At 49.9% G+C, this 19,486-nt stretch overlaps 2 protein-coding genes across 2 annotated transcripts in view; one reads left to right on the forward strand and one right to left on the reverse strand.

Moving 5' to 3' along the window:
* Positions 1 to 274: 274 nt before the first annotated feature.
* MRPL21 (mitochondrial ribosomal protein L21) lies at positions 275 to 12,205 on the reverse strand. Its single transcript, XM_055270956.2, has 7 exons — positions 12,063 to 12,205; positions 8,904 to 8,961; positions 6,268 to 6,353; positions 4,859 to 5,022; positions 1,916 to 1,968; positions 1,404 to 1,507; positions 275 to 392 (listed from the first exon to the last, which is right to left on the reverse strand). The coding sequence occupies exons 1-7, from the start codon at positions 12,160 to 12,162 to the stop codon at positions 328 to 330; spliced, it is 630 nt and encodes a 209-aa protein (XP_055126931.1). The 5' UTR covers positions 12,163 to 12,205; the 3' UTR covers positions 275 to 327.
* The window catches only part of IGHMBP2 (immunoglobulin mu DNA binding protein 2), a 38,960-nt gene continuing 31,675 nt past the window's right edge, over positions 12,202 to 19,486 (forward strand). The window contains exons 1-4 of the mRNA XM_055270758.2: positions 12,202 to 12,393; positions 14,403 to 14,572; positions 18,404 to 18,596; positions 18,781 to 18,878. Coding sequence (XP_055126733.2) covers positions 12,308 to 12,393; positions 14,403 to 14,572; positions 18,404 to 18,596; positions 18,781 to 18,878 — 547 coding nt within the window. The 5' untranslated portion in view covers positions 12,202 to 12,307. The remainder of the gene's footprint in view (positions 12,394 to 14,402; positions 14,573 to 18,403; positions 18,597 to 18,780; positions 18,879 to 19,486) is intronic.

The following is a 19,486-nucleotide window of genomic DNA, read 5'->3' on the forward strand; positions in this document are numbered from 1 at the left end:
CCATCTCGTGGAATGTAGGTTGCGCCTCTCTTGATGTCAGCTCCAAGTCCCAGCTGCGTCCCCACCCTGCTCCCCTGGGCCCTGCTGCCGCCGCATGGGGTGGAGGGCTGCCAAGAATACTATTTATCCAGCCCTGGGAGGGCCATGCTTGTCATTCTCCCCTAGTTCCTATTTTCTCTGGCTTAGGGGGGCTGGTGCTTACAGACATGCTGCTCCAGTTAAACTATCTACAACAGGCATGCATGGCTTTAAACCAGAACACAGAAACCTGGTCTCCTTGGGAAGCAGGAGTTTATTTTTATCCTTTTGTAAGTATTAACTTGGTAATCACAACAAACACGGAGCAATCTCAATGCTGTTTATCCGGAGGACGGTCTGCGGGGTCGTGATGACTGAAAGAAAGGATGTCACAGGCTTGACCACAGACTCTGACTGTTGTCATCAGTTACAGCAGGGGCTCTGCACACAGCCCTCCCCAGCCAGCGTGACCCCGGCAACGTCCCCTGCTGCACATGGCCGTGTTTATCTCCAGGTGTGCACTGACTGCCTTGCTAGCTTGTTCGTTCACTCTGTTGGCAGGTGCAGAGGCTGGGACACCAGACGCCTCGTGGCCAGGAATGCCCTGCGCAGGCACCTTACTTCTCCTCCCACACTGTCTATGCTGTGATCTCTGGAGTGCGTGGGAGGATGGCCCCATTTGAGTGACCTTGAGGCTACCTGGAAGTGTCAGAAGGTACACGAGAGGCTCCCCTACCCAGATGACTCTAAGGTGACAGCCAATACCAGTATTCTGGGTATGTTTAACTATGCCCACTGTTGGTTTAGGCTGGCAACTGCAGTTTTAACAAGAGCTGTGAGGAACAGAATTCTGCAGCTGCTCAGCTGTGTGGCCCATGCCCCGTGGGTGCTATCCCTCAGGATGCCCACTGTGGGGGCTGTCCTCAGTGCCGAGCTGCTAGGACAGCCCTAGGCCTGCTCGCGGATTCACTGCTGCTTTGGGGCAGTGCTAGGCATCATGGGTTGCAACAAAGTGGGGTCATGCGTGGAGGGTGGAGGAGGGGAGTGAGGTGGGTTCACGCATGGAGGGTGGAGGAGAAGGGGAGCAAGGTGGGTTCACGTGTGGAGGGTGGAGGAGAAGGTGAGGGAGGTGAGGTCACGCGCGGAGAGTGGAGGAGAAGGGGAGAGAGGTGGGGTCATGCGTGGAGCGTGGAGGAGAAGGGGAGCGAGGCTGGACCCTCTGGGTGCTCCCTCTAGGATGAGGGTGGCAAGTGGGCAGTGGCAGCCAGATTGAGACCTGCCTGGGCTTCCTGTCCCGAGACCCGCATGCCCCACACCCTCCGTCTGCATGTGCCTGGGCAACCAGCACCATGCAACAGGGCCCAGCGGTACTTTCTCTTACTTACTTCTTTTCTTCTTGAAGTTTTTCCTTTTCCTGAATCTCATAATGATTCTTGGCCACGATTCTGTCTTTTCAATGACTGTAGCTTCTACTCGAACAAGATCCTTTCTAGAAGGAAGCAAAATCAACAGTAATGTGCCTTTTGGATTATTTTTCAAATGCCTTAGTGAGAATTTCTAAAATGCACTTATACTTTCTCTTTTGTTGATTATAAAAGTAATATGCCCTCAATGGAAACATTTTGAAAACCATGAAAAAGAACCACAAAGAACAGTTCCAAGGAGTCTGAACAAATCTTAAGAGGACCACACTGTCATGAAATAGCAAGAGATCAATAATTTGGTCTGGATGTTCTTATGGGCCCTAAATGTCCACTATTATTAAGTATAAATGTTGTGTTTGGTGTCAACAAAGAATACGAATGCAACCCCCCACCCGGCCTAATTGCACTGTGACCACTATTTGCATGTCCAGCCCTGGAGCCCCAGACAAAGCCCAGCACTTCACAGCCATTACCCGAGGAGTGGCTTGCCAAGCAGCGTGAAGTTGTCTGCCCCAACCAGCAGGACCTGAAAAAATTCAACAGGTGTGTTTAATCAGTGGCTCATTACGATGAGTAAGAGAACAGTCGCTAATAACAGGCAGTGACGTGAACACCACACAAAATGAGAAAGACTGAAAACATTGTGACATGAATTTCATCTGCTGTCTAATGATCTCTTTAATATCTACAACCGGGGCTGTGAGCTGACAAGTGGCAGCACTGCACAGCTGTGGGGCTGCCTGAGGGAAACGCTCCAACCCTCAGAGGCAGGAGACGCACAATTTGATTATTAGATACCATGGATATGCATCCAGATAGCTGCTGTAATCCTCATACCAACAGTGACTTCAAAAACCCTTCCTATCTCTGGCCGGGCGCCGTGGCTCACGCCTATAATCACAGCACTTTGGGAGGCTAAGGCGGGCGGATCACAAGGTCAGGAGATGGAGACCATCCTGGCTAACATGGTGAAATCCCGTCTCTACTAAAAAAATACAAAAAATTAGCCGGGTGTGGCAGCGTGCACCTGTAGTCCCAGCTACTCGGGAGGCTGAGGCAGGAGAATGGCATGAACCCAGGAGGCGGAGCTCGCAGTGAGCCGGGATTGCTCCACTGCACTTCAGCCTGGGTGACAGAGCGAGACTCCGTCTCAAAGGAAAAAAAAAACCCTTTCTATCAAAGCATAACATAGAAAAAGCACAAATCATACCATCGTGTCCCTTGGCGCAGTTTACAGTTCTGCTAATATTGCAATGATTGAGGCTCTCCTATATTCTTTTAACGACTGCAAACTTCTCAAGAGCCAGGCAACCATTCTCAATGCTGGGAAATCAGGACACCAAATGTGGCTGGAGATGAAGACATCTTTGCCTTCCAAATGCAACAGCGTTCTTTCTTCTTTTTGAGAGCCGGAGTCTCGCTCTGTTGCCCAGGCTGGAGCGCAGTGGCGTGGTCTTGGCTCACTGCAACCTCTGCCTCCCAGGTTCAAGCAACTCTCCTGCCTCAGCCCCCGAGTAGCTGGGACTACAGGCGCCCACCACCAACTGCGGCTAATTTTTTTTGGTATTTTTATTAGAGAAGGGGTTTCACCATGTTGGCTAGGCTGGTCTCAAACTGACCTCAGGTGATCTGCCCGCCTCGGCTTCCCAAAGTGCTGGGATTACAGGTGTGAGCCACCACGCGTGGCCTACAGTGTTTTTATTAGATGTTGGAGATCATCTTAAATTTTACTTGTAAGAAAAAATCCAATCATACTCAACTTAAATGTCTAGAGACAAAGTATATCATATAACAAACTCAGCGGACACGCATATTAGATAGTGACAAATAATAAGTATTTTTAGAGTTTGTTTCAGCATGACATGCGCACTCCCACTGGGTTTCCTGTTATAAAAAACAATCTGCTTGGGGGGGCTTTCTAGAATTTTTTGTTAATGTGAAATGTTTCAAATATGCAAAGGTCTGCCTTAAAAGGAGGAGCTTTAATTCATAAAGAAAACCATGTAACTTATATTGATAATTAAGCATCCCAGAAAAATTACCTGTTGCAGAGGTAATTATAATTTTATAAAAAGAGTGGGCAGGCCGGGCGTGGTGGCTTAGGCCTGTAATCCCAACACTGTGGGAGGCCGAGGCGGGCAGACTGCCTGAGGTTGGGAGTTCAAGACCAGCCTGACCAACATGGAGAAACCCCATCTCTACTAAAAATACAAAATTAGCCAGGCGTGGTGGCACATGCCTGTAATCCCAGCTACTCAGGAGGCTGAGGCAGGAGAATCACTTGAACCTGGGAGGCAGAGGTTGCAGTGAGCCGAGATCGTGCCACTGTACTCCAGCCTGGACAAAAAGAGCAAAACTACTTCTCAAAAAAAAAAAAAAAAAAAAAGGAGTAGGCATAAATCAAATAGACGCCCCCAGCAAAGAGAATCATAGCTGAAGGCTAGAAATGCCTAGCTAAGTAAACAGACTGGCCAGGCACGTTGGCTCACGCCTGTAATCCTAGCGCTTTGGGAGGCCAAGGCGGGTGGATCACCTGAGGTCAGGAGTTCGAGACCAGCCTGACCAATATGGTGAAACCCCATCTCAACTAAAAATATAAAAATTAGCAGGGCGTGGTGGCATGTGCTTGTAATCCTAGCTACTCAGGAGCCTGAGGCAGGAGAATCGCTTGAACCCAGGAGGTGGGGGTTGCACTGAGCCAAGACTGTGCCACTGCACTCCAGCCTAGGTGACAGAGCGAGACTGAGTCTGAAAAATAATACTAAACAGACAAACCACGCAGTTTTTTTTGAGACAGGGTCTCGCTGTGTTGCCCAGGCTCGAGTGCAGTGGCCAATCACGGCTCACTGTAGCTTCAACTTCCCAGGCTCAAATGATCCTCCTACTTCAGCCCCACAAATAGCTGGGACTCCATGTGTGTGCCACCACACCCAGCTAATTGTTTGGAATTTTAGTAGATTAGGTCTCTCAGGTCTCGCTATGTTGCCCAGGCTAGTCTTGAACTCCTGAATTCACGCAATCCCCCACCTTGGCCTCCCAATGTGGTGGGTCACCAGTGTGAGCCACCATGCCTGGCCTAGACCATGCAGTTTGGAATGGTCTGTGAGGTAAATTAGCACCCAGGGAAATGCCTGTCAACCAGTGTTTACTATTTAAAAACAGCAGCAGCTGTCAAAGCTAATGGCAGAGTAGTGTCTTAGCAGAAACTTAACAGTGTTTTCCTCATAGACAGGGGCTAGAAAGTGCACTACATCCTTAGCCAGGATTTTTATTATCTCTGCAATCAAGCATTTTTCTATGGGAATACATTAATACTTAATAAAGACAGGGGTCCCTCCTCCGTGTGAGCTGGGGCGTGGGGATTACATACTTGGTGGCTGAGCCCCTGAATATCCAGAGAAGCTTGGTGGTCTCACCTTCTCTAGTCGAATTCTCTCTCCACACGCAAGGTCTAGTTCATTTCCAATTAAGATCAGGTCTTCAGAGGTCACCTTCCACTGGCGGCTGGCAAAGTGCACCACGGCAAAAAGCCTGCCATACTGCCCCGTGGCGATCAGCTCATTCACCTTCTTCACGACCTCTGCAGGGGAAGGCGGGTGGGTGGGCAGTCACCCTCACCTGCTCCCCCACGCACTGCAGTGTGATGTGCAGCTCCTGGTGGTGGGGCCCTAGGGTGGACCTGACAGCCAGCACCCCTTGTGAGCACCTCACTGCTGGCGGCCCAGCCCCTGCTGTACCCCCTGCAGGCACAAGGGCAGGCACAGGGTCAATCTACTGCTTCAGGAGCACCAGCACCGTGGCACGTGGGGCTTTCACAGATGGAAGCTCCCCAAGACTGCAGAGAACGCCCAAACCACCTCATGCAACTCCCTCGCCTAAGCACTCGGCACGCCTGGCTAGGTTTCTACAACTCTAGGGTGGGCGAAACCCTCCACCTGGTTCATTCTCATGAGAATGAGAAGCCAGCAGACCAGAAGTGTGCAAACCCTGAGAAGCGAAAGGAGAGGACTTTGCAATGAGGAGCCCCCCGTATCCCAACCCCATATCCCACCCCCAGGGCAGGACACGTTCCCCCTGCATGCCTGTGCCCACAGGGACTCCACGCTCAGTTCCTGTAATCTCTGCTCTGACTCAGGTCAAAGTCCCTTCTCTCCTGCACCGTTTACTCTGAACAAGCATTTAATGGGCACCAACCCCCCGGCTTGAATGAGGGCAAGACACACAGAAGGGACGACAGAGTGCCTGCCCTGGAAACACTGTCAACACCAGAAGCACCAGCACCGAGGGCGAGACTCTCGGCGGACTTGTTTCACTCCCATGGAATCTGAAACAGTATTTAACATATAAGAAGATTCCACTCGAGGATCTTGATTTCCAGTGTTCTGGAAAGCGAGGATCATGGCAAGAGTGGCTAATGATCCTGTCCCTTCTGACACGGGCTCCAGGTCGACATGAGTCCTGATACCCCTGCATGTTTCTCCAACAGCCCGGGTGGCACCGGCTTCCAGTAACTGTGCTTAACTGTGCTAACTGGGGAGAGCTGTCCCTGCGCCCACCAACAGTGGGAGACGAGATGGAGCAGGGGCCCCCTGCCCTCGCTTATGCCACCTGCCTGCAGTGTGGCAGGTGTTCAAGTAGTTAATGAAAAACATCTGAAATTCTGGTGTTAGCTGGTGAAAATGGACATGAGTGCTGGCACTGTGCTGTGTCTGGGAGCATCTGGAAACATGAAGCCTCGTTCTGTGGCCTGGTGACAACCTCTGTGGGTGACTGGAGCAGGGAATGGGTAGTGCCCTCTAGCTTCTGTCTCCCAGGGAGGTCTTACCTGCATGGTGTCTGGTCTCCTCAACTGGGTCTGGCAGAACAACTTCTGGCCAAGGTGGTGAACTCAGGGATGTTTTAGGAACATATCTGTAAAACACATTTCATAGACAAATGTCACAAGCACCTGAAAAGGCAGCTCAAATCCTCTAAGAAATGGCCATGCACAAATGTTAGGAAGGGATCCTGGGCAACAAAAGGCTCGCTCTTTAGGACAGGCCCCGCCCCTCTGGGATAACCCTGAGGACAGACTCCCTGTATCCTTTTAGAGCCACAGGGAACAATGGCTCATCATTCAATAATCAAAGCAGGAACTCTCAGCGTTCTGCAAAAGAGCCTTCACTTGGGTGCTTCTCAGTGCTGGAAGGGTGCCCATCCAAGAAGGCTGGGCTTGTGGTGTCTTGGGGCACGTTTATCTTGGAGGCACAGGCTGAGATGCCCAGCCCTCTACTTTCCCCACAACCTCTACTGTCCCACAACCCGGGACACAGGGCCAGCAGCTCTCCCGCCTCCCTTGGCATCCAGTGGCCCTGGAATGGCAGCTCCAATGACCCTTCACCACATCCTGCTCAAACAGGACCATGACGTTCCCTGCTCCACCTCCACCTCCTCCCAGGTAGGTGCCTGCTCTTCCTTCACACCCAGGTGAGTGCCAGGCAGAACTGGCTCAGAACCCCAGACAATTCTGTGTCCTGGTGTCTGTAACTGAGCAAATAGGAAAACAAGCACCCGCCTGAAAGGGCTGTGTTAGGATTAGATGGCTACTGTTTACAGCCGGCCCCAGCACGGCCAGTGAGGGTCGGGTGTTAGGAGTGCTCAGTCCCAGCAGCTATAGCACTGTGGTCCCCAGCCACTTCCCCTCCCCACTCTCAGGATGCCAAGCTTGGTGTGGGAAATGCCTTTTTTTTTTTTTTTGAGACGGAGTCTCGCTCTGTCACCCAGGCTAGAGAGCGGTGGCATGATCTCAGCTCACTGTAACCTCTGCCTCCAGGGTTCCAGCGATTCTCCTGCCTCAGTCTCCTTAGTAGCTGGGATTACAGGCACATGCCACCACACCCGGCTAATTTTTGTATTTTTAGTAGAGATGGGGTTTCACCACATTGGCCAGGCTGGTCTCGAACTCCTGGCCTCAAGTGACCTCGGCCTCCCAAAGTTCTGGGATTACAGGCATGAGCCGCCGTGCCCAGCCCAAGATCTTCTTCATTTCCTAACTCTCCCCTGCCTGCTCAGCCTCAGGTAGGCTGGGGGGAGAAGAAGGCAGGAAAGAAAGGGGGGACCTAGATTCAAAAGGAGGTGGGGTCTTTCTGTAGTCTACAAAGAGGGTGGGTAGGTAGATTCCAAACTGAATTATTCAGAACGGTTTTTAAGCTTTTATTGCTGCTGTCACTGCAAAGTAAAATTTCAGTCTTTCTACTCCAGGGTTGCATTAGGAGGAAGAAAACGACTTGCTCTATATGCAAAACGCGCCGGCCTCCACACCAAGGACCAGGTCCACCCGTCCTGTTGGCTGGCGCGCAGGAGGGGCTCCACACGAGTCTGGGAGAGGAATGAATGCTTTCCCAGTGGGGTAGGGCTTGGTGCTTCTAGAGACATGAACTCCATGGTCTGTGGTTGGTCAACGACCTTGAGAGACAAGGACAAGGAAGGTGCTGCTCTCTACAAAACGTCTTTGATCTGTTTGATGTCTAGTCTCCCCATATGGGTCCAGCAGTGCCCAGTGTGAGAAGAACACGCTGGCAGGAAGGTGCTAACCTCTCACACAGGACACAGGGGTAGTAAGCACAACCTACCCACATGCTCACTTACAACTTCTTCCTATGCTCAGACTGTTTTGCCACTTCCTTGAGAAGCAAAAAAGACTCCCATATCTCCCCACTGCGGAGGATCCCTGGAGTCCCAGCAGCAGTTACAGCAGCCAACGTTTTGTGAGTGCTGACTGTATGCCAGGCACTGTTCTAAGTGCTTTAAATGTATACATTTACTTAATCCTCTCCAACACCCACGCAGACAGAAATGAACACTACTTCCATCTTGCAGAAGCCTGGCGTCCCAGGCTGTGAGGGGCAGCCGGAATTGCACCCCTGGGGGTCCCTACAGTAACTGCTATCCCTGCACTGCTCCTGTGTCTCCCACCAGTGAGTGGAACTTTGTCACATGTTTTCTGCAGTTTATGATACCTAAAAATGTTTTCTCAAGTATAAAATTTTAACACTGAATGGGCTTTTTCAAATAATCAGTTTCTCTTAGAGACTCTGATACAACCTTCCTCATCAGAAATCTTGAGTTAAGACTTCAAGCTCCTCCATAATAAAAGAGAACAAACACATACGGAATTGCTCTTTGGTCTCTTGCAGTTACGTCTTCTTTTAAGGGTCTGAGAAAAATACAGTCAAAAAAGTTAAAGCCGAAAGTGGTGGTGCATGCCTGTAATCCCAGCTACTCAGGAGGCTGAGGTGGGAGGACCACTTTAGGCCAGGAGTTCAAAACCAGTCTGGGAAACATAGTGAAACTCTGCCTCTTAAAAACAAAAGAGGAAATTTAAATATTATTGAGAACCAAAAGGTAGGAAGTTTTGACTTTAGAAAGACGGTTCTACAAATGAAAGGAAAAGAGGCACCAAAACCCACATTTTGATATTACCCTGGTAGATATGAAGTGCTCTGTGAATTGAACCTTCGAGAAGCAGACCAAAGGGAGGCTGAGGGAAGAAGAGAAACACAGATCATTACTATTAATACTACAAATGCAAACTGCCCTTTATGATGCTAAATGCACAGCTGCTGCTCCTGGTACATAGTATGAACCACTGCATGACAGCCTGCCCACAGAAACACCTAGGTGAGCAAAACCACAACAACGTCACTTACAGCTACTGGTTATATGTGTTGACATCAGTTTGCCACACCATCTACAAGCGCCTGAGACCAGAACCACCCGCCCACTAACTCATGCCTTGACTAAGTGCCCGGTAGGTTCAAACCCTGATCTGTGCCCAAGTGTGGGAGCAGCCTCCAAGATGGCCCTGCTGGGCCCCGCCTCCTGCTATTCTTACCCCTGTCAGCCCCCTGGGAGTGGTCTGCGTGTCCGACAGCTAGTGACAGACATGCTAGCATGTGGTTTCTGGGATTAGGTGATAACCAACTGGGACTTCCATCTTGGATGCCTGTGCTCACCCTTTCTGATCTCTGGCCTTAGGGCTGCCCTGCTGTGAGCGGCCCTACCTAGAGGTCCACATGGCAGGGAACTGGGCCTATCGCCAACACCCACGGGAACGACCTTGCAGGTAGATTCTCCAGCTGCTGGCGCAGCAGAGTCTTGAGATAACTGCAGCCCCTGCAGACTTGCTTGCTGCAAGCTAAGACCCTGAGACAGAACCAGCCACTTAAGCTGCTTCTGTGTTCTTGACTCTCAGAACTGGTGTGAGTTAATAAATATTTTAAGCTGCTAAGTTTTGGGGTAATTTCTGATGTAACCGTAGATAACGAATACACCAGGAAACAAAGACATTCAATCTACTGAGAAGACAGGGGATCAAAATAAGTGCTTAGGTGTAAAAAGCAGAGAGCAATTTCTCAATAACCACTTTTAAAGAAACTCAGCTATAATTTACACACCATAAAAACCACCCTTTTAAAGTTCACCCATTAGCACTGGCTCCCCATTTGCATCACCTCTGCTGCTTTCTCCTCTCCTCTCCCATTTGGGTGCCTGGGGCTCAACCCTTGCCCTTGACCTCTTCTCCACCCATGGCCATTCCTCTGGTGACTGCATCCAGTCCGATGGATTTAAATGCCCCCAGTATGCTGGTGACTCCCAAGTTTACACCTCCAGCCAGGGCTTCTCTCCTGGATTTGCATATACACCTGTCTATGCCTTAGCCACTCGTGTCTGACGAGCACCTCACACCTCCAGAGGCTCCTCATTTCTTCCCATGCCTGCTTCTCCCACACTCCTCCCTCTCACATGAGGGCAACTTCATCCTCCCAGTTGCTCAGGCCCCAAACCTACATCAGTTTTGACCCTTCTCTCGCACACTACTCAGCCAATGCATCGGCAAATCCATCCCATTTTAGCAGGCTTCGGTACCTAATTTGCTTCTAGCTTTGTTTTTGGGTCCACAGGGAACAAATACTCTCCCTTCCTCTCCCACAGGATTTCCTTTGGATCGTCCTGGAGACTGTGACTGTGTACTTCCATCCTGTCTCCTTTGCTCACTCTTCAAGGCCCCAGCTGCTCACTGTTTTGGTCACCTTGTCTCTACTCACTTCACTGTGTGTCTTTCTCTCTTAACGCGTGAGTCTGTACTTGAACATAGCATTGGAGGGGTGGTTCTATGTAGGTAGGTAGAATGGAGTAAGTCCCACTGCTTTTGTAAAAACTTTCCTGCCTACTTAAACCTAAGTTTTATTATAGAAAATGTCAAGCATACAAAAGTAAAGAGACCAGAATAGTGAACTCTCTCTCAATTATCCCTTTCCAGGTTCAACAGTTACCAACTCATGGCCAATTTTGGCATCTACATTGCCTCTGGCCCAACTCTGTGATTATTATTAATTTCTTAATAGACTTTATTTTTTAGTGCAGTTTTAGTTTCACACCAAAGTTGAGTGGAAGGTACAGAGAGTTCCCATATGTCCCCTATCCATGTGTCCACAGCTTCCTATCAACATCCCTCACCAGAGTGGTACAATCCTTACAATTGATGAACCTACATTGACACATCATTGTTACCCAAAGTCCATAGTTTACATTAGGGGTTCATCTTTGGTAGTGCACATTCTATGGATTTGGACAAACTTATAATGACATGTATCTACCATTATATCATACAGAATAGTTTCACTGCCCTAAAAATCCTCTGAACGCCACCTATTCATCCTTTTCTCCCCCAATCCTTTTACCCCCTCCATCTATCTTTTTACTGTGTCCTTAGATTTGCCTTTTCCAGAATGTCATAGTGGGAAACACACAAGATGTAGCCTTTTCAGGTTGGCTTCTTTTACTTAGTAACGTGTATGTAAGTTTCCTCCATGTCTCTTCATGACTCATTTATTTTTATTGCTGAATAATATTCTACTGTGTGGATGTGCTACAGTTTATGTAACCATTCATCTCCTGAAGGACATCTGGGTTGCTTCCAAGTTTTGGGAATTATGGCACAATTCTTTTAATATCGTCCAATATAGAGTTAGATCCAGTTTTCCATTTTTTGGGGTCATGGTGAGACATGAGACCCAGGTTTAAAACATACGTAAACACTCGTGCACACAAATACACACTCCAACCATTTTCAGGCAGAGATTTATAGAGTTTTTAACGAACATAACCTTTTTGGAGCCTCGTATCAGCCCAGCACCTTAAATACGGCTGTTTCTTTTGCTAAATGAGTTCAGATTAGGCGAGGATAATCCATCATCATTTTTCAGACCGGCTCGCAGCCTGGGGGCAGTGATTGAAGCACAAGCTTCGGAGCCGAAATGACTGCGCCTGAAGCACTCTTCTTCCACCTCCCCGCTGTGTGACCCTGGGCACGTTACCTAGCTCCTCTGAGCCTCACTCTGCTCCCCCGTAACATGGGGCCTATACCAAAGTTCAAGGGCTATTGTCAGTATTCAGGCTACTAATTGAAGGAATCAAAATCTGAACCCGGGTTCCCCCGACTCCAAAACCCGTGCTATATTCACCACAAATGCGATCAACACACAAGGCACCAGGTCGGACCCAGGCACATACGTTGCGAGACCGCAGGTAGCAGCGCTCGCTCTGTGTCCTCCCCTCCTCCCATATCCCCGGTCTCACCTGCTCCGGGCCCCGAAGGTCTCAGGATGCTGTGGCTGCACGCGGACGCCAGCCGCCCTAAGGTGACCGTCAGGGGAGATGCTGCCATGGCCGCCGCCATCTTCCCGCAGCCTCGGCCGGAAACGGAAACGACGCAAACCGCGTGCGTAACGCATGGGCCCGGCGGGGAACACCGGTTCCGCTGTAACACCGGCCCCGCGCAGAAGCGGGAGGTCGCCGGCTCGGGGCCCAGGTCGGCGGTGGCGATGGCCTCGGCAGCTGTGGAGAGCTTCGTGACCAAGCAGCTGGACCTGCTGGAGCTCGAGAGAGACGCGGAGGTGGAGGAGCGCAGGTACGGGCGGCCGCCGGCGCCGCTCTTTCGCGGTCGGTCCCGCAGTGCCCCGGGCAGAGTCTCCGAGGGACTCGGCCTCTTAGCCTGGGGCGGGGATTTCGTCTCCGACCCTTCGAGTCCGGGCCAGGGACCGTCTGTCCCCTGCTTGGCCACCTCCCGAGTTGTCAGTCTCATCACTTCCTGGGCAGCGCGTTCCGTTTGGGGACCCTTAAGAAGCACTTTGATTTTCCGACCCGAGACCCCCCTAAGCTTACACTCCTGGGCCCTGGCCCCGACCCCAGTTCCACCCGCAGCGGGTTAGCAGCCCTTTCCCTTATTCATTCAGTAAACATGGCTTGCGCCCATCCTGTGCCAGGCCCCGGCAGCATGAGTCAGGTGCACTGGCTGCCCCCGATCCGGCCAACGGCGGGCTGGGCATGAGCAGAGTCCCTTCCCCTCCAGCGCGTCCAGGGCCGGCTACGTGCGTGTCGTGGGGAAAGAGCCTGGAGGAGGAACGCCCTTCCCTGGGGAGGGTCATGGTGGCTTCAAGGAGGGAGTGGTGCCTGAAGGAAAATTGGAGTTAAGCTGGTGGGTGCGGGGTGGGGTGGGGAGCCATGTGGGAGCCGGGCTTGTTTCTGAATGGGACTATTTACTTGTCCAGAACAATCGGAACTAACACTTACGTACTTTCCATGCGTTAATTCTTTTACACCTCATCCCATGCCAACCCTACAATGTAGGTTTCTTTTTTTTCTTTTTCTTTTTTTTTTTTTTTTTTAGACAGAGTCTCTCTCTGTCGCCCAGGCTGGAGTGCAGTGGCACGATCTCGGCTCACTGCAGCTTCTATCTCCCAGGTTCAAGCGATTCTCCTGCCTCAGCCTCCCGAGTAGCTGGGACTACAGGCGCGCGCCACCACGCCCGGCTAATTTTTTGTATTTTTAGTAGAGACAGGGTTTCACCATGTTGGCCAGGATGGTCTCGATCTCCTGACCTCGTGGTCTGCCCGCCTTGGCCTCCTAAAGTGTTGGGATCATAGGCGTGAGCCACCACGTCCGGCCACAGTGTAGGTTTCTATTGCTGTCATTTTCCGTCTAAGGAGATGGAGACAGAGAGGGGTTAAGTAACTTGCCCCAGGGTGACACACTATAGCCCGATTTGCTGTCAGGCAGTCTGCTTGCAGAGTTTGCAGTCAGCCATATGTCGGTAGGATTTGTCTGAGATGCTTTTGATCATGGCAATGGAGAGCTTTTGCAGTTATGTTGACTTTGTTAGAATCCCAGCTGCTTCATTTATGGCCATATGACTTTGCAGGTTCTGTCTCTGAGCCTTACTTACTTCATCTGTAAAACTGGGATGATTCCCACCTCACAGGCTTGCTCTGAGAATGAAACGACCCCCTGTCAGTCAGGTGCTCAGCACGGTGCCAAGGACAGAGTCAGCCCCCATGGCAGTGGCTCTTTCTGAGGATGCTGAGCAGACTGGCAGGGCGAGCCTGGGAAGGGCCTGGCTAAGGAGCTAGCCTTCTGTTCTGTGTGTGAAGGATGGGCCATCAGCGGGGTTAAGCAGGTGAGGGAGGCGAATAGATTTGCATTTTAGGAGGATCTCTTGGGTCTCCTGCTTTTGATTGGACGTGGAGAGGCCAGAGGTAAGGTAGTTGAGAGGCTCTGTTTAGCCCAGGTGAGCAGTGATGTGGATTTGAACTGGGGCTGTGGCGGCCAGGATGAGAGGCAGAGAAGTCCAGGTAGAAATGGGAGGGGCCTGATAGGACTTAGTGACAGATGGGAGGAGAGAGGGGAATGCCGATTGAAAGATCTGTCTCAGGTAACTGAGAGAAGGGTTGTGGCATTAACTGCCCTAGAGGGATGTAGGAGGAGTGGGATTGGGAGTGGAGCGATTCAGAGTTCCATTGGGACGTATTTAGTGCCTGTGAGTAGATCTTTATCTATGTTTCTTTCTCTTTTACTTTTCCTGGGTGGGTGGAAGTAGAAACTGGTAAAAATCCTGAAGCATCAATACCGTGTGTCTTCCAGGTCCTGGCAGGAGAACATCTGTCTGAAAGAGCTCCAGAGCCGAGGCGTGTGTTTGCTGAAGCTGCAGGTATCCAGCCAGCGCACTGGGCTGTATGGACGGCTGCTGGTCACCTTTGAGCCCAGGCGATGCGGGTCCGCAGCAGCCCTTCCCAGTAACAGCTTTACTTCTGGTGTGTGCGTATTGACCTAGACAGACATTGAAATTTACTGGCATTCAGATCGCGACTTGTACCCTCATAAAGACTGGATTACAATGACCAGTTGGAGAATAAAGCATTGCGATGAAAGCTCTTAATCAGAAGTCCAACAATTGATGTGGGTTTTACTTGTCTAGATCAGCATTGTCCAAAATGGTGGTAGCCATTAGCCATATGTGGTCATCAAATGTTTGAAGTGTGGCTCGTAATTGCCGCAGATACAGAATGCACACCAGATTTGGAAGATTATGTTAAAAAACAATTGGGAATATCTTCAGTAATTTTTCTGAATACTGATTACATGTTGAAATAATATTTTTCATATATTGGGTTAAATAAAAAATATCTTAGCCGGGCGCGGTGGCTCACGCTTGTAATCCCAGCACTTTGGGAGGCCGAGGCGGGCGGATCACAAGGTCAGGAGATTGAGACCACGGTGAAACCCCGTCTCTACTAAAAATACAAAAAAAATTAGCCTGGCGTGGTGGCGGGCGCCTGTAGTCCCAGCTACTCGGAGAGGCTGAGGCAGGAGAATGGCGTGAACCCGGGAGGCGGAGCTTGCAGTGAGCCGAGATTGCGCCACTGCACTCCAGCCTGGGCGACAGAGCGAGACTCCGTCTCAAAAAAAAAAAAAAAAAATCTTATTAAAATAATTTACCCATTTCTTTTTTTTTCTTTTTTTTTGAGACAGAGTTTCGCTCTTGTTGCCCAGTCTGGAGTACAATGGCGTGATCTCGGCTCACTGCAACCTCCACCTCCCGGGTTCAAGTGATTCTCCTGCCTCAGCCTCCCGAGTATCTGGGATTAGAGGCATACACCACCATGCCTGGCTAATTTTGTATTTTTAGGAGAGACAGGGTTTCTCTATGTTGGTCAGGCTGGTCTCGAACTCCCAACCTCAGGTGACCCACCTGCTTTGGCCTCCCAAAGTGCTGGGATTGCAGGCGTGAGCCAGTGCACCCAGCCTCTTTTAAATTTTTTAATATGGCTACTAGAAAACTTAAAACTACACGTGACTGGGTGCCTGTAATCCTGGCACTTTGGGAGGCCGAGGTGGGTGGATCACTTGATCTCAGGAGTTCGAGACCAGCCTGGGCAACATGGCAAAACCCCATCTCTGCAAAAAAATAGAAAAATTAGCCAGACGTGGTGGTGTGCACCTGTAGTTCCTGCTACTTGATGGGCTGAGGCAGGAGGATCGCTTGAACCTGGGAGGTTGAGGCTGCAGTGAGCTGAAATCACGCCACTGCACTCTAGCTTGGGGGCAAAGTGAGACCCTGTCTCAAAACAAACAAAAACAAAAGAAAAACTACACGTGACTCTTGTTATGTTTCTATGTAATGGGCAGCCTTGATCCAGCTGGTAAACAGGCAATATGTGTACTTCTGTATTCCCAACCCTTTCTTGTGCCAAGCATGCTTTGGCTAAACTTGTGCCAGCCTGGTTGGAAAGGAGGGGCAGTTAGAAGAAGCTTCTTAACCACACGCCTGGGATGCTTGTGTTAGACAACCACAGCCCTAGAAGCCTGGAGGAAGCAGCGTTGCCAGGGCTGTACTTTTTACTATGAAAGTGTCTCTGCCTTGTTTTGGTGGTGATGGAGTTTTAAATTTCATATTTTGATTTCTTAGACTTTAGCCCCAACAATTACTGGAATACCGGCTGGATTTGGAGAAGATGAGATGAGGGTATTGAGAGAGGAGAGGTCCAGGAGGGGAACCTGCAGGTTGCAGTCAGACCTGAGCAGAGTTTGAGATTTTTTTTTTTTGAGATGGAGTCTCACTCTGTTGCCCAGGCTGGAGTGCAGTGGTGCAATCTTGGCTCACTGCAACCTCCACCTCCCGGATTCAAGTGATTCTCCTGCATCCGCCACCCGAGTAGCTGGGACTACAGGCGCCTGCCACCATGCCTGGCTAATTTTTGTATTTTTTTAGTAGAGACAGGGTTTCACCATATTGGCCAGGCTGGTCTGGAACTCCTGACCTGTGATCTGCCCACCTTGGCCTCCGAAAGTGCTAGGATTACAGGCGTGAGCCACCGCACCTGGCCAAGTTTGAGATCTTACACTTTGTTATGTGACCTAGAGTTAGTTATTCACCCTCCAAAGACTGGGAACAGCAGTACCTTGTGGCTTTGCCATCAGGATTGAAGGTGTGTGCAGGTGGTTTAAAAACTCTGAAATGCAAAGGTAAATATGTGTATTTATTCAGTAAGTGTTGTGGAGTGCATGACCTAAGAGATTAATAATAGTTCATAAACAGGAAGTCAGAAGAAGTAGCGTTTATATAGAAAAGTAGCAAGCTGAAATTTTGGTTGTTGATAAAGCTGTTGATCAGATTGAGGTAGAGTGGTTATCTGTTCCTTTTCTGAGTCTTGGTAGCTCAGAAATATACACCCGGAAATGTGGGGTTCTATATAAGGCAGCTTGTGGAAAAGTTGCTTTAGGGATGGGATCCTCTGTCTAGCCCCGTGGTGGCCCCTGTGCACAGAGCCAAACCTCTGACCCGTGAGCTTGTTGCCACCTACTCTTCGTCTTTGTAAAGTTAGGAAAGGAAACATGATTGGAAGTGCAGATGAAGCTCTAGATTTCAGACATGGGGAGTACATGGAAGTGTAAACAGGTGTGGGTGGCCCGTGCTTTTATCTCAGAGTGGATTCTGTTTCAGTCATAACTGCCTATGTTCCGAGTGATGAAAGTCTGAGTCAAACTGGCTTAAGCAAGAAGGGAATGCATCAGTTGTTGTAACTTAAAGGCTGGCCTCGGGACCCAGAGGAGCATGCCAGGACTTAGCTTCTCTCCATTTCTTGGCTCTGCCGTCTTCTGAGTTTTGGGGTTTTTTTTCCTTCTTAGAGTCCCAAGTCTTGCTCTGCAGCTCAGGCTGCAGTGCAGTGGCACAATCTTGGCTCACTGCAGCCTTGAACTCCTGGGCTCAAGTGATCCTCCTGCCTCAGTCTCCTGAGTGGCTGGGATTACAGGTGTGAGCCTCGGTGCCTGGCTTGGGTTGATTTTTGTCTCAGGTGCCACGTGGTAGCAGTTCTAGCCCCTCATCCTCTCAGATCTCCAGTCTCGCTGGAGAGACTGAGTGTCTCTATCCAGATGGCCAAGCACAAGTCTCAATACATCTCAGGCCTCTGACTTGGCCACATTCCCATCCTAAAGAAGCAGTCACTGTGGCCAGGGGGCATGTGAAGCACTGAACGGCTGAAGCGTGGATCAGGGGAAACCCCGTGACTCACCTGACAGGCGGGAGACACGAGACATTGTCATAGACAGTAGGAAGGGCTGTGCTGTGTGGCCATTTTTGCATGGAATGTTCTTTTCCAGATGTGCTTGTGGCCCTTGCTTCTTTCCACGTCCACCCTGCTCCCCACAGAGGCCCTTGCTGCACAATCTTTCTGGAATAGTGTCCTCATCCCTCTCCATCCCCTTCCTGTGTTTTATTTTTCCTTAGAGCACTTAGCACTGATAGAGATACTTATGTTTGTTCTTTCTGTCCTCCCTGACATGAGGGCAGGGACTGTCCTTACTTGTAGCACTGACCAGAGCCAAAACAGTGCTTGGTACAGAGTAGGCACTTGAAATATTTTCCTGGGTGTCATGCTTGTTTTGAATAGTTCATTGATCTCAAGTCGATTTTCTTATATGATTTAGGTGTTAGTTAAACTTTTTTTTTTAACTGTTACTGATTGCATTTACTAAAGAAAGTAACAAAGGTAAAATATTTGAAGTATAGTGGATTTTATTACATAAAATGATATTGAACCTTTCCCCAGTGTCTTGCATAACTGAGTCTTTGTTTTTTGCAGGTGATATAGTGGGCCTATACGATGCTGCTAGTGAGAGCAGTCAGCTGGCCACCGGGATCCTGACCCGGGTCACCCAGAAGTCGGTCACGGTGGCCTTTGATGAGTCCCATGATTTCCAGTTGAGCTTGGACCGAGAGAATTCCTACAGACTGTTAAAACTTGCCAATGATGTCACTTACAGGCGACTGAAAAAGTAAGTGGATGGGACTGGAAATCCTAAGTACCATCTTCCTTCAGCACCTACCATGCCTGTCGCACAAAAGAGAGCAACAAGTCACGGTGTGGGTGTGGCCCTCATGGGAGTTGGTGGCAGCATTGGGGCAGAGGCTCGGGCACTGAATTGCAGGTGTTCTAATTTTATTTTTCTCCCTTGGCAGAGCCCTGATTGCTCTAAAGAAGTATCATTCTGGCCCAGCCTCCTCACTCATAGAAGTGCTCTTTGGCAGATCTGCTCCCAGTCCTGCTAGTGAAATACGTAAGAACTTCTGAGTTTTCTTTTTTGGTTGAAATCAATACTGAAAGTATAGAGAATAGTGTGACCTTGAGCTGTTTTAATAAGAGTTTGAGAAAGTATGACTAGAAGAAATCTCCCTGAACATCTTTGTAAGAATGTCTCGGAAGGCCTTGCATGAACTGGACCGTCCTGCTTGTACTCAGTCCTAATGAACTGGCTCATTCCATTGAGGTTTTTTTTTTTTATTGAGACGGAGTCTTGCTCTGTTGCCCAGGCTGGAGAGCAGTGGCACGATCTCAGCTCATTGCAACCTCCGCCTCCCGGGTTCAAGTGATTCTTCTGCCTCAGCCTCCCAAGTAGTTGGGACTACAGGCACGCACCACCACACCTGGCTAATTTCTGTACTTTTAGTAGAGACGGGGTTTCACCATATTGACCAGGCTGGTCTCGAACTCCCGACCTCATGATCCACCCGCCTTGGCTTCCCAAAGTGCTGGGATTACAGGCATGAGCCACTGCATGCCTGGCCCCATTGAGTTTTTAGTTAAAAAAAATTTTTTTGGGGGGGGGCGGATGGAGTCTTGCTCTGTCACCCAGACTGGAGTATAGTGGCACGATCTTGGCTCATT

Source organism: Symphalangus syndactylus, chromosome 1, assembly GCF_028878055.3.
Source record: "Symphalangus syndactylus isolate Jambi chromosome 1, NHGRI_mSymSyn1-v2.1_pri, whole genome shotgun sequence".
NCBI classification, from domain to species: domain Eukaryota; kingdom Metazoa; phylum Chordata; class Mammalia; order Primates; family Hylobatidae; genus Symphalangus; species Symphalangus syndactylus.

Bases quoted from the DNA above. Each gene is read 5' to 3' on its own strand.
- MRPL21 (XM_055270956.2), bottom strand. From the start codon at position 12,162: ATGGCGGCGGCCATGGCAGCATCTCCCCTGACGGTCACCTTAGGGCGG. The intron at 1,508-1,915 runs GTAATGGCTGTG...GCTTCCTTCTAG, and splicing joins CTTGGCAAGCCACTCCTCGG to AAAGGATCTTGTTCGAGTAG. The intron at 393-1,403 runs GTAAGTAAGAGA...CCTTTCTTTCAG, and splicing joins AAACTTCAAGAAGAAAAGAA to TCATCACGACCCCGCAGACC.